The following is a 15,789-nucleotide window of genomic DNA, read 5'->3' as shown; positions in this document are numbered from 1 at the left end:
ATTGTTCATTGGGGCAGATGTTAACAGACCGTCCCGTGAATGCAAGTCTAGTGAACCCTTTATTTAAAAGAAAGTGTGTTTTGTTAACAGAAATATGCATCTTTGTATATGAGTACTTTAAAATCCCACTATTGTAAGAGTGTTGGGTGTGTCGTAAGGCCTAATTTCTACACTGTTAAAGGAATTCACATTTTTTCTTAAATCTCAAATTTATTTTTCAAAATACAATAGACTGCTTTTATTCTGAGGAGGGATGTGTTTAATATAGTAAGTGAATTGTTCCTTTTGTGTTTGAGGAAGCCGGGTGAGCCCGAAAAAGAGGAAGCTTAATTGGTTGGGAGCTATTTTACTGTATGAGTACTGTATGTTTTGACTGATATACTAGAGTGAGCTAAATAAAGAGGATAAAGAGAGAAAGGGAACAGTGAATTGATGCAAAGGCTGCTTTTTATGCGTTCAAGTGCCTGCTTGAACTTTCGTCTATTTCTCTGGTATCAAGCAGGTTTGAGCACAGCATTGCCACCTTGTGGATAATATAATTATAAACTAATTCATGATCTTTTGGTCACTGTGATACTGTTTATACAGCATTAAACAAACTTAACATTAAAGCATGATTTTTTCTCATAAGATGAATAATACCAAACTATCTAATGCAAAATTCTAATGTTTATGCATCTTTTTGTTAAAACACATTTAATTACTTTTTTTGTTTGTTACTTTTTGTCATGATAAATAAATGGGGGAATTTAAGCTATTCCTTTCGAAACTGATAAACAATAAGGGAAAGAAAGAATGAATGAATAAAGAAGATTATAGTGCTGGATTAAAGCAAAATCATTTTTCTCTGTATTTTTAATTACTTAATATTTATTTAACATAATAATGTACTGAACTACACCATTGAACATTGTAAATAAATGGATGAATTTAAGACCATTCCTTACAAATGGATGAATAATCCAGATTGGTGCTATATCAAAGCAAATCTCTAAAAATGAAATTATTATTTATTAAAATTATATTTGATTAATATTTATTCAGCATAACAATATCCTGTGTCACACCGTTGAATCTGTCATGGTAAATAAATAATAAATAATAAACACCTTCCAGATTAAAACCAAAAAAGAAAATCTCTGATAATGTTTTTGTCTCTCCGTGTTAAAATTTATATTTAATTACTTAATATTCATTTAACATAGAAAATACTGTGTCACACAGTTGAATCTGTCATGGTAAATAAATAATAAATAATAAATCCATTATTTAATACCAAAAAAGGAAATAGTTTTTAAAATAATTAATTATATAACTATCCAGATTAATACTTGACTATTGCAAATCTCTGATAATAAATCTCTTCGAAATTAAAATGAGTAAATAAATAAACAAAATAAAATAATGAATTAAATAATTGTCCAGATAAATAATAAAGTCCTTCCTAATATCTATATATATATATATATATATATATATATATATAATTGTCCAGATTAATACTTGACTAATGCAAATCCCTGATGTTTTTGTCTCCCCTTGTTAAAATTTATATTTTCTATTTAATTACTTAACAATATTTATTTAACAGAAAATACTGTGCCACAAATTCCTTTCATTTTAAAACAAAAAAGGGAACTCAGTTTTTAAATAATTAAACAATTAAATAATTGTCCAGATTGATACATGACTAATGGAAATCTGTCATAACATTTTTGTCTCTCATTGTTAAATTGTATATTTAATTACTTCACAATATTTATTTAACAGAAAATACTGTGTCACACTGCTGAATCTATCATGGTAAATAAATAAGAAATTCTTTCTGAATTAAAACCAAAAAAGGAAATACATTTTAAAATAATTAAACAATGAAATAATTGTCCAGATTAATATTTGACTAATGCAAATCCCTAATGTTTTTGTCTCTCCTTGTTAAATTTAAATTGAATTACTTAACAATATACTGTTATACTGTCACACAGTTGAACCTGTCATAGCAAATAAATGGAGGAATTTAAGCACATTTCTTACAAATTAAAATGAACAAATGAATGATCCTTTAATTAAATTCAGTAATAATTAATTGAATTTTTCAAAGATACAGATTCCCCCTCCCACTTTTAATTAGGTGGCCTTAACTACTATGTACTTACATTAAAATTAATAATTTGATACAATGCACTTATTGTGTACATACATGTTTTAAGATTATACTTATATTTAAAAAAATACCTGCATGAAATTACATCTGCATGTAATTACATTGATAATTACACTGTTGACCCACCCCTTACACCTTAACCTTTTTTGCTATGCAATATGAACACAATAAGTACATTGTACTCATTTTTTTGTGTAAGTACATAGTAGTTAAGACCACCTAATGTAAAAGGGGAACAGAATCCCAAATGTCTGCAGTACCAACATATGCACAACATGGAGTCATTCACAGATGCCTTTATTTCTTTGTATAAAATAACAGACAAATAGCAGGCAAACATGCAAAAATTCATTTACCTAGGCTGAATTACCCAATTTAGGAGCACAGATATATCTACATATATACAAATGAGCATTTACAACCTGTCTTGTATGCTGAAGATTAAACTGAGACACGCAGACGGCCCACATCCTGTTGTTAAAGCGTTCAATGCAATCAATCAAAATATTCATTCACATGCTACAGATGATGTGCAAGGCCTAGGTACAAAACACAAGTGTTTCTAGAGAGTCCCTGCGGAGCGCTTGAGGACTAATGGAACGATGCTGAGAGTCGATGTGGAAAAAGAGCCAGGATCATTCTGCACTTCATGCTGCGCTCTAGATGACATTCTCAAACAGCTGCATGGAGCTCATAATGTTCTCGTCCTAATAAAACAGCAGAGGCAGAAAAAGCGTCAGTCGCAGATTGTTGCTGACAGCTTCATGTTAGAGAGAGTTTAGAAAATGTCTGCCTGTCACAGACTGACAGTGAGAGCCTCTGTATCAACATAAATCAGTCCAGTGTTGACATTTATCTGACATTAACTCTGATGCTTCTGTCTTTGCGTGTTGAACAACCGCAGATACCTCTAGACATGACATCAAAACAAGAGGATTGAAGGGGGTCATTTTTTCCCTCTAAGTTTTTACTTACTGTATACTGTTAGTCAAGATTGTTGTGCCAAAACAAGCTCAGAATGTAGTATTTCATGACCATTTCCCATCTTATAAATCAGGCTGTTTATTTTTGTTTGTTTTCTACAGGCAAATGCCATTAATTAATATTCATGAGTCAAGCTGATTTATAATGTGGTCACGCTTTTCAGTTCCAACTTGGCATTGTTGATATGCAAATGTATGTATATTTTGATATGCAATATATTTCAAACGGCAAGTTTTTTTGCGGCTGTATTTTTAATACATTTCATTTAATAATATCAGATTTTTTTTTTCTGAGAAAAAGTCACAATAGTGAGTATAAAAACTTGGAATTCTGAGAAAAAAAGTCACAACTGCGAGATATATACTTGGAATTCTGAAAAAAAAAAAAAAAAGTCTCAAAGTTGAGATATAATCTTGAAATTCTGAGGAAAAAAGTCCCAATTGCGAGATATATACTCAGAATTCTGAGAAAAAAAGTCACAACTGTGAGATATAAACTTGGAATTCTGAGAAAAGAAAGTCACAATTGCAAGATATATATTCGAAATTCTAAGTAAAATATAAGTGCCAGGTATACAGTAGTCAACATCTGAACTGGATCAAAGCCTTTCATCAAAGTTGTCCTAAAACTAAAACAATACCTGTTCTTGTCTTAGGAAAACTTTGATTAACTTTTTTGATCCACTTCAAATGTTGACTACTATATACCTGGAATTCTGAGAAAAAAAGTCACAATTCTGAGATATAAATTGGAATTCTGAGAAAAAAAGTCACAATTTTGAGATATAAACTTGGAATTCTGTCAGTTGCGAAATATCTACTCTGAATTTTGAGAAAAAAGTCACAACTGTGAGATATATAGTTGGAATTCTGAGAAAAAAGTCATAATTGCAAGATGCATACTCGAATTCTGAGGAAAAAAATGTCACAATTGTAAGATATAAACTCGGAATTCTGAGTTAAAAAGACAATTCCGAGATATATACTCGGAATTCTGAGAAAAAATTCACAGTTGCGAGATATAAACTTGGAATTCTGAGAAAAATTCACGGTTGTGAGATATATACTCAGAATTCACAGTAAAAAGTCACAACCATGAGAACTTGTACATGAAGAACATGAACTTGTAATTTTGAGAAAAGATGTCATAAATGTGAGATATATACTCAGAATTCTGAGTAAAAAAGTCACGACTAGGAGACATATATTTGGAATTCAGAAAAAAAAAATCATAATTGCGAGATATAAACTTGGAATTTTGAGTAAAAAAGTCAAAATTGGGAGCTATATACTCGGAATTCTGAGAAAAAAGACAACTGTAAGATACAAACTTGGAATTCTGAGAAAAAAGTCACAATTGCGAGATATAAACTCAGAATTCTAAGTATAAAAAAGCACAACTGTGAGACATATACTCAGAATTCTATGAAAAAATTCACAATTGCGAGATATAAACTTGGAATTCTGAGTAAAAAGTCACAATTGTGAGTATATAAACTCACAGTTCTGAAAAAAAAAGTCACAATTGCGAGATATAAACTTGGAATTCTGAGTAAAAAGTCACAGCTGCGAGATAAACGTGGAATTCTGAGAAAATAGTCACAATTGCGAGATATATACTTGGAATTCTAAGTAAAAAAGTCAGAATTGTGAGTATATAAACTCACAGTTCTGAAAAAAAAAAGTCACAATTGTGAGATATAAACTTGATATGAGCTTGAGTTTAAATCTCAATTCCGACTTTATTTCTCAGAATTGCGACTTTCTTTGTCAGAATTATGTTTTTTTTTTCTTGCAGTTGTGAAATTATATGAAGTAATACTGACTCTACATCACTTTACATCATGCAATTCTGAGAAAAAAGTTGTGTAATTAGTTGTTTTTGTAGCTTAGTTTTTAATAAACTTCCTTTTTGGACTAGAGAGGAAGTTTTGAGTTACAGTATTTTTTTATAAAAAAAAAACTGTCAAAACAAGTTTGATTTCTTATGACTTCTTTAAATCTGGCCTACCTTCTGACAGGTCTCTATGAACTCATCAATGGTTACAACACCGTCTCTGTTTCGGTCCATTTTCTAAAACAAACATGTTGTCAGAGTTCAGAGAAGATCATGGTGGGCTGATATAATTTCCATGGAATTGTTAAAAGCAGTTACCTGGAAGAATTTCTCCACGTGTTCAAATGCAGCATCATCTTTTACAGAAGGAAAGGTGTACCTGCCCATCATGTCATAGATGGATTTCATGATAGCCAGCATTTCCTGCAAAAAATGAATATTAATTGCGGTGAATGCATATTTGTACTAATGAGACAATGTCCAGTCTGTTAACACTGGTGTTTTGTACCTCTTTGGTGATGTAGCCATCTTTATTAATATCGTACAGGTTAAAGGCCCACCTCAGTTTCTCTGTCACAGAACCTCGAAGCAGAACAGACAGGCCAATTACAAAGTCCTGCCAAAACACATGTATTGCAATTGATTAGAAAACAAAACGAAATGTAATATTCTCAGTTGTGATTGTCTGTTGGACAAACATTTACATCATTTGATATTGAACCCAATGATGGAAGTATAAAAATAATAGTAGTAATTAACCTATTTTTTGTTTCTCTGTCATAATTAAAATTTAGTAGACAGATATTATTGTTAATCTTCTGTTTTACATGAATATAAACATTTGAATTGAATATAATAATGTAGTTCCTTGCCTCAAAACGTATAGAGCCGTTTCGGTCCATGTCAAAAGCATTGAAAAGGAAGTGTGCATATGTGGTTGCATCTGGAAAAAAATGTTAATTTTATAATTTATTGACTAGGCAAAAAACTACTCATACGCTAAAAAAAAAAAATAAAAAAAAAATAAAAGAATAGACAAAGATAAATAAATAAATAGTATTAATAAAGATAATAAATGTGTGTGAGTGTGTGTGTGTATTGTAAAGCATCTAAATCTAGCCATCAAAAAAAAAAAAAAGTATATATATGTTTTTTTTTCTGGTCATGCTTTAAAAAATAATACAGTTTTTAAAAATAAGAAAATGCATATTTAATAATAAATAATACATAAATAAATAATGCATAAGTGAAATTTAATTAATGCTATTCCCTTAGAGCAACAATACATGAATTCTCCTGCAGATGCCTGTCACGTTTCACTAGCATAATGTACTTGAACCAAGATTATATCCACACTAATCAAGCGCCACCAAATTAGAGTTGGAAATGTGATAATCACTCTACCTCCTTGAGGGAAGAACTGAGAATAAATCGATTTAAACGTCTCCTCATCCACCAATCCACTGGGACACTCCTATTGAGAAACATAATATGAAGCTAAGAACCTTACCCATCATTACCCATCATAAGAAGGAAACTTTATTTTTACTTCTTAAGCAGTCTTACATTTTTAAAGCCTCTGTATAGCGACTGCAGCTCCTTCCTAGTGAACTTGGTCTGAGCCTGGAGCTGCTCCAGGCCCTCTGGCTGATGCCGCACCATGGCCAACTCCAGATCACTGTCAGTGCTGTCTGTCAGAGAAAGATCATTAGGAAGAGAGGGGAGAGGAGCGCCGTGGAGGAGGTGAGTGACTGATATCAGTTGGGTTTCACTAAGGACAGGACAGTAAAGAAGGAAACAGATAAAGCATGGAGTGCAGGTGGAAGGACAGCCATGTATTTGGGGTTGGAAAGAGGAAGACAAAAATAGACACTGTAAACCACAGAACAAGAGCTGTTGGGGAGACAGGCGGGGCGGAACGGGAGAACAGGATGGATCGATATCACTGATTCTCAACTGGTTTTGCTTCAGGGCCCAGAATTTTAATTGGACGTCAAGTGGCGAACCAAAACCAAGCATTGAAAACTGGTTAACATACAAAAATGTCCTTAAAATGAAACTGTGAAATCTATCACCCTTGTAAAAAAGCCTTACACTTACTAATGTATGAACTGAATGTAATGGACATGCTACAATGTCTTAATCTAGAAGTTTTATTCTAGAAGTAAACGAATCGTTTAAATACTGTATATATTTATAAATAATTTCATAATTACTTAAATTGTCTTGAAATTTGGTTAAACTGTACTGCTGAAATATTGGCACCCTTGCAACTCTGTCAGAAAATGCAACACTTCTCTCCAAAAATTGTTCCAATTGCAAATGTTTTGGTATTCACATGCTTATTGTTTTTGTTTGCACTGCAACAACACACACACACAAAAAATCGTATTACAAAATTATTGGCACCTTGTCAAAACTGTAATAAATAATTCCTTTTCCAAGCATGTGATGCTCCTGTAATTTGTATTTAGACACACCTGTGGCAAGTAACAGGTGTGGGCAATATAATCACACTTGCAACCAGTTAAAATGGAGAAAAGTTGACTTAACCTTTGTGTTGTGTGTCACACTGAGCATGGAGAAAAAAAAAAAAGAAGTGTAAAGAGTTGTCTGTGGACTTGAAAGAAAAAGTTGTGGAAAAACATGGACAATCTCAAGGCTACAAGTCCATCTCCAGAGATCTTAATGTTCCTGTGTCCACTGTGCTCAATATCATCAAGAGGTTTACAGCCCATGGCACTGTAGCTAAAATACCTAGACGTGGACGAAAGAGCAAAATTAATGAAAAATTACAACAAAGGATTGTTCGAATGGTGGATAAAGAAACCTGATTAACTTCCAAACAAATTCAAGCTGATCTACAGACACAGGGTACAACAGTGTCAGCTTGAACTATTCGTCGCCATCTTATTGAAAAGGGACGCTATGGTAGGAGGACCAGGAGGACACCACTGCTGACACAAAGGCATAAAAAAGCAAGACTGGAGTTTGCCAAAACTTATGTGACAACAACACAATCCTTCAACAAAAGTGGAGCTTTTTGGTAGAGGACATCATGGCACTGTTTACACAAAAGAAAAAAGAAGGCCTTCAAAGAAAAGAACACAGTCAAACATGGTGGAGGTTCAAAGCTGTTTTGGGGTTGCTTTGCTTCTTCTGGCACTGGATGCCTTGACTGTGTGAACAATATCATGAAATCTGATGATTTCCAAAGAATTTTGGGCCTTAACGTAGTGGCCAGTGTCAGAAAGCTGCATCTCCACCAGGGGTCATGGGTCTTCCAGCAGGACAATGACCCAAAACATACTTCAGAAACCACTCAGAAATGGTTACAAACAAAGTGCTTAAATAGCCAGCAATGAGTCCAGATCTGAATCCCATAGAACACCTGTGGAGAGTGGTCCAAAATTCCAGTAGAGCGGTGTAAGAATCTCATTCATGATTACAGGAAGCGACTGAGTTCAGTTGTTTTTTCCAAAGGGGGTGCTATCAAATATTAAGTTAAGAGTGCCAATAATTTTGTCCAGTGCATTTTTTGGGTCTTTGTGGAATATCAGATTTGACTTTTCTTCTCTGTTTTTTTGTGTCGTTCCAATGCAAACAAAATAAACATGTGAGTACCAAAACATTTGCAACAGCAACAATTTCCTCAGAGAAGGGTTGCATTTTCTGACAGAATTGCAAGGGTGCCAATATTTTTGGCCATGACTGTATAGTAAACTAAAATATACTACAGTGCAATTCTATTGAAACTTGTATATTATTTGTTTAAATCTTTAATCTTTAATTACACATTTGTACTGATGCAGTTGCAATTTAGTGCATTTAAAATATATTTACTTATATGTAATAATGTATAACACACCACAGTTAAAATTATCAACAAGTATAAGTGTACTTATTTAAAGCACAACAAATAAATTCTGTCTTTACATACTAATTAAATTATTAAAATGTACTTTAAGATAAAACGTTGTTTAATTTGACATTATTACAAAGTGCAGTTTTTCAAAATATTTTAAGTGTGTTCAGAAACAGCCAAGAAATGTATCTATAAGTACACTGAAGTGGTGTTTAATTTCATTAATATTAAGTTATCTGCAAGTACAGTTTTTTAAAGATTTCTTTACCGATTTGAACGGTATTGGGGAGTAGCTAATTACATGTAATGGTGTTATATAATCCATTACAGTTATGAAAGTGTTAACTTTTACAAAGGGGGTTACAGTTCTTATGATTTTAAAGTCTGATTTTGTGGTGGCTGTGTTTTTCAAATGAAATTAAATTATAACCTTAATTCAGTGATGAAGTATTCTGAAAGTCTGACAGTAAGTTAAATGGACTGCATTCGCTAGAAATTTAGAAAAGTAATCAAATGTAATCAGTTACATTACTTTATTAAAGTAACTGAAATAGTTACACTACTTTTTATTACATTTTTAATAAGGTAACTTGTAATCTGTAAACTATTATGTTTCCAAAGAAACCTTCCCAACACTGGACACATCTTTTCCCAACTTGATTTCATGACGAAAATGTACCTGTGGGAGTGTTTTCGCAAGATGCGAAATATGTACCGCCATGTACATTTCGTGACATATTTGATGTGAAATGTCCACAGAGTGGTGCCAAAAGACTTTTTTTTTCTGGACCAGATTAATGTACATATGGTATGTTTTATGTGGCATTAAATTTGTACGTGTCACTGAAGTTCTGACTTGAAATATTCGTTGAGTGGCACTATAAGTCTAATGCTCCGTGACGTTTTAAAATAACGTACCATCTGCACTACACCTAAACCTACCCGATAGTATGAACAAAAGTGATTGTCAAGTAAAAACGCAATTGCAAGCATGCCATCTTAGCTTGTTTTTCCATCTTTCAGCTCGTTCATTGTGAGTCCTGTTTTTCACAGGATTCGTACCCAAGGATTCCACATCCTAATTCTAATTCCGTGCCGGCCGAGCTTATGAGCAAGCTTGGTACATTTGGAAAGCAAAACATATATAGCTGTAATCATAACTGTGCATGAAAACAATTACAAGTACTCGCTGTTTTGTTGAGAATTGGGTCACAACCTCCCTGGCGAAAAAAACAGCATATGCTGGAAGGTATGTTTTGATGCTGGTTTAAGCTGGTCATGTTGCTGGTCAAGGACCAGCATAAACCAGCAAAGGACCAGCTTAAACCAGCATCAAAACATATCTAACCAGCATCCCAGCATCAAAACATACCTTCCCGCATATGCTGTTTTTTCACCAGGGCTGCTCATGTTGGAATCTATCTAAATTGGCTTCTACTAAGTGACAAATTAATTTGATGAAATATGTTTGTTTGTATGCATTTTAGCATAATTTCCCCCCCACACAACCTTAGTAATAACCTGCAACCCACCAGTTAAGAACCACTGATCTATCTGACATTTACTCACCATCTATGAGGCATACGAGAACATAAAAAGGAAAGGGAAGAGATTTAGAGATTATGGAAATAAGAGAGAAATAAGAGGAAGCAATGCAAAAACAACACATTAGTTGGACTGTAAGTACATGACATTAATTAAATGTACTGCCTCATATTACAAACATAGCTGTTGTGTTATTTTCGGATTATGTGCGGTTGTTATTTTTTTCAGGAGTTTACATCTAATTTAGATTAGTTTCCATGTGTAGCACATTATTTAGGTTACCTGTGTACAGTGTGCATATAGTGAAATAAACATTCAATTTAAATCACAAAAGATTTCCATTTCAAGCAAGTGCTGTTCTTTTGAACTTTCTATTCATCATCCTAAAAATATATCAAGGTTAGAATATTTCTTGAGCAGCAAATCAGCATATTAGAATGATTTCTGAAGGATCATGTGTCACAAGACTGGAGTAATGATGCTGAAAATTCAGAATTGCATCACAGGAACAAATTACATTTTAAAATATATTCAATAAGAAAACAATTATTTTAAATTGCAATAATATCTGCATCTGCATTTTTACTGTACTGCATATTTGATCAAATTAATGCAGTCTTTTTTTTCATAAAAATAAAAAATCTTACAGACCCCAAACTCTTAAACGGTAGTGTATTGGTCAGGTATAACCAGCTCCTATTACACATTTACCCTTTCTACAATAAACTAGGGCCAACATCAAAACCATACGGTGGCTCTTACCGTCCAGCGACAGCGGCTCCATGATGCCAAACTGTTTGAGGACCATTATAAAGAGAAGAATCACTACAGCAACTGCAAACAGCTCCATTCCCTGAATAGCCATTGCATCGAGTGCTAACTGCGATTAGCTATGCGATTTAACAAAGGTCAAGAGGTCATGCTAAATTTCAACCGAACGATTTTAGGAAAAGCAACTCATCTCGTTCGATCAATGTTTCTTTGATCGCAGCAACAAGTTCTGAAAGTCTCCAGAGTCCACTCCCGGAAAACAATTCTGAATTCCTGATGCGTTAAGCTATAAACAAACCACAAATGTAAACCATACAGTAATTCTGGCACTACGAATCATAAAAATGTAAATAAAAGTCACTAAGTTAGAATTTCCTCCACATCCTCATCCTCTATAGCAACATCAAGTGCAAGGAAACCTCCTGCGGCTTTGGTCTCCACGGACTAGTGCGTCATGGTCCGCTTCAGCCTATATGTTTCTTATGGAGCACCGAAAGAGTCTGATCTCCAGACTCAGACACTCCCTCTTCCCTCTCCATCTCTCTAGCAATAATGCACAATGATGACCCAGCCATAATGTATGTTTAGATGCAGCTGAACGGGTGCATCATTCATTTACTTGCATGATACAAAACTATAGACTTTATTAATATAGCTGGACATACAAGAGGGGTCTTGGATCTCTAAAACAGGGTTTCCTTTGTGAAAATGACAGGCTGACTGTACATTATTCCACTTATTACATGGCTACCTGCCAAATAAATGAATGAAATGTGATAAAGCAATATGAAATATTGATTTTTAGTTCAACTTATTTTATTATGTGAACAGAAAGAGAACATGCAGTTATATGATGCTAGTTGAGATATGAACATTGGTTGCCTGAAGCAATTTAGAGAGAAACTGAACATTTAGTTGACATTACACAAGAATATCTGACCACAGAATCAAGATATTCCAAAGCACTATCTAATAATATCTGTTAATGGTTTAATAAACATTATTATGAAGTGGTTTGCCTTAAGTGGAGACATATAAACAAAATAAAAATATAGTAAGAAAATATAGTAAAATGTAAAAATAAATAAAAAATAAAAATAAATAAAATAAAACAAATTAAAAAAATACATAAATTAAGAAAATTACAAATATGGTAGTAAATAAATAACACTAAAATATGACAAGCAAACAATTAAAAAGTACATTTCAATAATTTGATAAACCACTTTGTATGTCACATTCATTGACTATTGTTGGACTGGCTAGATCATCTAAAATTAAACTTGCCTAATAATGTCTATCCTCAGCATACTCTGTACAATAACTATTAAAACATCCGTATATAATCATGACATTACTGCCTCAGTCTACTTCACTCACAAACATGCTCTTAAGTGTTCATGCATTAGCGGAAGAACATTATGACTTTTTTATGGCTTTTCCGTATGTAAAAATAATGTGAAAATCTTGACTATGCCTTTCTCCTCATCAGCTGTCTAGAAGCAAGAAACCAAAAGCTTCATGCTCATTCAAACTGAAGAACAGAGTGAGCTTTGAATATTGTAAAGTTGATGCAGCATCTTAAAAAAAGTGACATTATTTCCACAAGTTGCCAAAGTCACCTCAGACAGCCTGACAAAACTGATTAAGAATTGCACTGCTATTTTAATTAAATGATATGTTAAAAAACTTAGAGGCAGTTTTACTAAACAGGGCAAATTAGCACGAGAGTGCAATTCCAAAACAGCACCGATGGGAGGGGAATTATTAACTGTGGGTGAATTATTAACAATACACAGATTACAGAACACATTAGCAACATCTCATTTACATATTGACCAATGCAATATACCAAGCGCAATGCAAATTAGCGCAGTTGCAAATAAAGAAATAAAGAAGCCACAGTAAGTTGAAAAGAACTGGGGGCCAAAAAAAAAAAGTTTTGATAGATCTGGTATTGCGTGACTCCTAGTTGAGGGTTCCAAGTCGTGTTTTTTTCCTGAAGGAAATTAAAAATAACATATGCTCATGATATCTTCGGATGTGTTCTTCTGGCATTCTAAATAAATGAACACATTTGGAAAAAATCCTCTCCCTTCTACAACACGTTGTCTGTTCTCTGGGTTGCCTCCTCCTAGCAACAATAATTTGAGGCGCAAAATAGTTTAAGACATGCTTTTTTAGGCGTTAAACAATGGCACAAATGCCAGTAATTTGGCGAGTACAAACGTTAGTAAAGCGCATTGCGCGATACATTTGAATACTCTCCTCCAACACGTTCTCACTCACAAGTCTTTGTCAGGAGCCCTTTAGCATCACTTTTTGATGTCCATGGTACCCCATTTTTTGAGGCGCAGGGTCCTCCATTGTTTTCAGTTGTTTGTCTTAATTTAATGGTCTGCATACATTTAGGGGCAGGGGTTGAATGTTGAATGTTAAATGTGTACATAGTGTAATATAAATAAAACTGTTGTGACTATTTTCATTGAAAAAAAAAAATCACACCCCAACATATATGCACTAATAGCGATATTATTACCCAATATATAATTTAATCACGGCGATAAAATTCGCAGTGCCTTTCGCATCAGCAAATGAGGCCAAGGGTTTCTTATTTAAAGCACTGGAGGACCCTGCACGTTGAAAAATGATGCTAAAGCGGTATCCTAAATGTCAAAGGGTCCTGACCAAGCGTCAATATGTGACAAGTTGGGAGTGAGAACGTGTTGTCTCCTCCCATAAATTTTGCTTCTGATAGGGAAACTCCTGTAAATGCATATTCAATAAGGTCAGGCGCAAAACTAATTGTGTGCATGCCTTTTTAGTAAAATCTGACAGTACAATTTTAACGGCAAAAGACGGTTTGCACTGGTGCAAGCTGTTAGTAAAACTAGACCATAGTTTGAACACTAAAGCAGCTAATTCGTCTATTCAATGTTTGACAGTTTCTGATTGAAAATTTGGTGTCTTTTTACAGCAAATATTGATTTTTGGGTAGTTCAGTGAAATAATCAGCATATCACATAATTAATTTTAATCCACCGGAAGCCCTAGTTTAAATTAATATGCGAATAGTGCATCAGAATTGTAAAGGAAGATATACTAATGACTGATAACATGAAAAACTTTACCCATCAAAGGCCTGAGTGCGGGAGGGGAAAGATGACTACTGATGAGTTTGCACTTATTAATGCATGAGTTTAAACTGGGCACAGGCATCAGAGAGTCAGGGGAAAATCAATACTTGAGGAGAGGACATGGGCCTTGGGGCCTGCCAGAAACTAACTTCAAAACTCTCGTAACTTCCTCTTAAATCTCAGTCTGCATTATGTTAAAAAACAAACAAGAATTTCTTGACATTTATGCAGGATAAGCACAAGGACTGGAGCTCTAAAACCAAGCAACAAAGTTCAAAAGTTAATGTAATAAAGGTCTAATTTATATATATATATATATATTATGCTCAAACCTGAATTTATTTAATCAAAAATAAGGTAATATTGTAAAATATTATTACACTTTAAAATAAAGGTTTTCTATTTAAATATATTTTTAAAAAGTCATTTATTTCTGCTGAATTTTCAGTATCATTACTCCTGTCTTCAGTGTCACAAGATCCTTCAAAAATTCTAATATGCTCATTTATTGCTCAAGAAACCTTTTTTGAGTTATTATAAATGCTGAAAACAACCATGAAGGATTCATTTTATGTAATTTGGAAACTGCTGTGCATGTTTTTTAATAAGCAATGCATTATAGACTTTATAGTATGCATGAGGGTGAATATTATCTCAAGGGAGTGTCTCCATATAAGTGATTAAAACTCTGCGCAGCTCTTAATTTAATGGCCTTGTTGCTGAAACAGCATTATAGTCTATGAGTATGATACATCAAACATGAGGCATTATTTATAGACGTCTTGGGTTCTTAGTTGGCCTGTAATTATTTACAAGAAGTATTTACATATTAATATGACTTGTTTAAAACACAGAGATTACTTCATGAGTGCTACCTTTATCTGATAATTACTGTCAGCATTTCTCTGCGGTTGTTAAGCAATGTTGCATTGATAAATCACGTTTCCTACATTCAATAAGAAGTGTCAGCGTGTTGCATCAGGGAGTGTTGCACCTACACAGGTCTCACTGCTGAGGGATTTAATAGGAGACTCTAAATAATAGAAATCTGAGATATCTCTGAAAATACTGTGTGGAGATGGTGTTCAGATTAGCTCATATGAATGTGGCTTAAATATGCAATGTAGATGCATCAATGACATAGACATAGAGACACACACAAACAATTAAAAATGTGTTTTTTTGAGAGTTTTTGAGTCTAACTTTGCAGTCTTTGCATCTTTTACATGTACTATGCCATTTTGTTTTATTTGATCAAAAACAATAGTACAATAAGAAGAATATATATATTTTTTTATATTATTTAGTGAAATATTATCACAGTATATATATTTTGAAATGTAATTTATTCCTGTGATACAAAAACTGAATGTTCAGCAGCCATTACTCCAGTCTTATTTCATCCTTCAGAAATTATTCTAATATGCTGATTTGCTGCTCAAGAAACATATTTTTGTGGAAACCGTGGTACTTTTTTTTTCAGGATT

General features: G+C 33.4%; 1 protein-coding gene across 2 annotated transcripts; it reads right to left on the bottom strand.

The window, feature by feature from the left end:
• Positions 1–2,445: 2,445 nt before the first annotated feature.
• On the bottom strand, positions 2,446–12,254 carry LOC127171597 (calsenilin). 2 transcript variants are annotated; one of them, XM_051120347.1, is made up of 8 exons: positions 11,157–12,254; positions 6,551–6,675; positions 6,389–6,458; positions 5,857–5,927; positions 5,493–5,600; positions 5,303–5,407; positions 5,159–5,221; positions 2,446–2,871 (listed from the first exon to the last, which is right to left on the bottom strand). In XM_051120347.1, the coding sequence occupies exons 1-8, from the start codon at positions 11,257–11,259 to the stop codon at positions 2,824–2,826; spliced, it is 693 nt and encodes a 230-aa protein (XP_050976304.1). In that variant the 5' UTR covers positions 11,260–12,254; the 3' UTR covers positions 2,446–2,823. The 2 variants fall into 2 exon arrangements, with proteins under 2 accessions (XP_050976304.1, XP_050976303.1); XM_051120346.1 differs by lacking the exon at positions 11,157–12,254 and having other exon boundaries at positions 6,551–7,288.
• Between the last annotated feature and the right edge of the window lie 3,535 nt (positions 12,255–15,789).

This window comes from Labeo rohita, chromosome 10, assembly GCF_022985175.1.
Source record: "Labeo rohita strain BAU-BD-2019 chromosome 10, IGBB_LRoh.1.0, whole genome shotgun sequence".
In the NCBI taxonomy this organism is placed as follows: domain Eukaryota; kingdom Metazoa; phylum Chordata; class Actinopteri; order Cypriniformes; family Cyprinidae; genus Labeo; species Labeo rohita.
Note: the sequence above shows the minus strand (reverse complement) of the source record. Positions and strands in the feature narration are given on the sequence as shown.

What these genes read in the sequence shown, in the direction of transcription:
- LOC127171597 (XM_051120346.1), bottom strand. Translation starts at nt 7,003, where the DNA reads ATGCTTGGTTTTGGTTCGCCACTTGACGTCCAATTAAAATTCTGGGCC. An exon ending in TATACAGAGGCTTTAAAAAT is followed by an intron (nt 6,459 to 6,550) that starts GTAAGACTGCTT and finishes GTTTCTCAATAG; the next exon opens with GAGTGTCCCAGTGGATTGGT. An exon ending in ACGGCTCTATACGTTTTGAG is followed by an intron (nt 5,601 to 5,856) that starts GCAAGGAACTAC and finishes GTGTTTTGGCAG; the next exon opens with GACTTTGTAATTGGCCTGTC.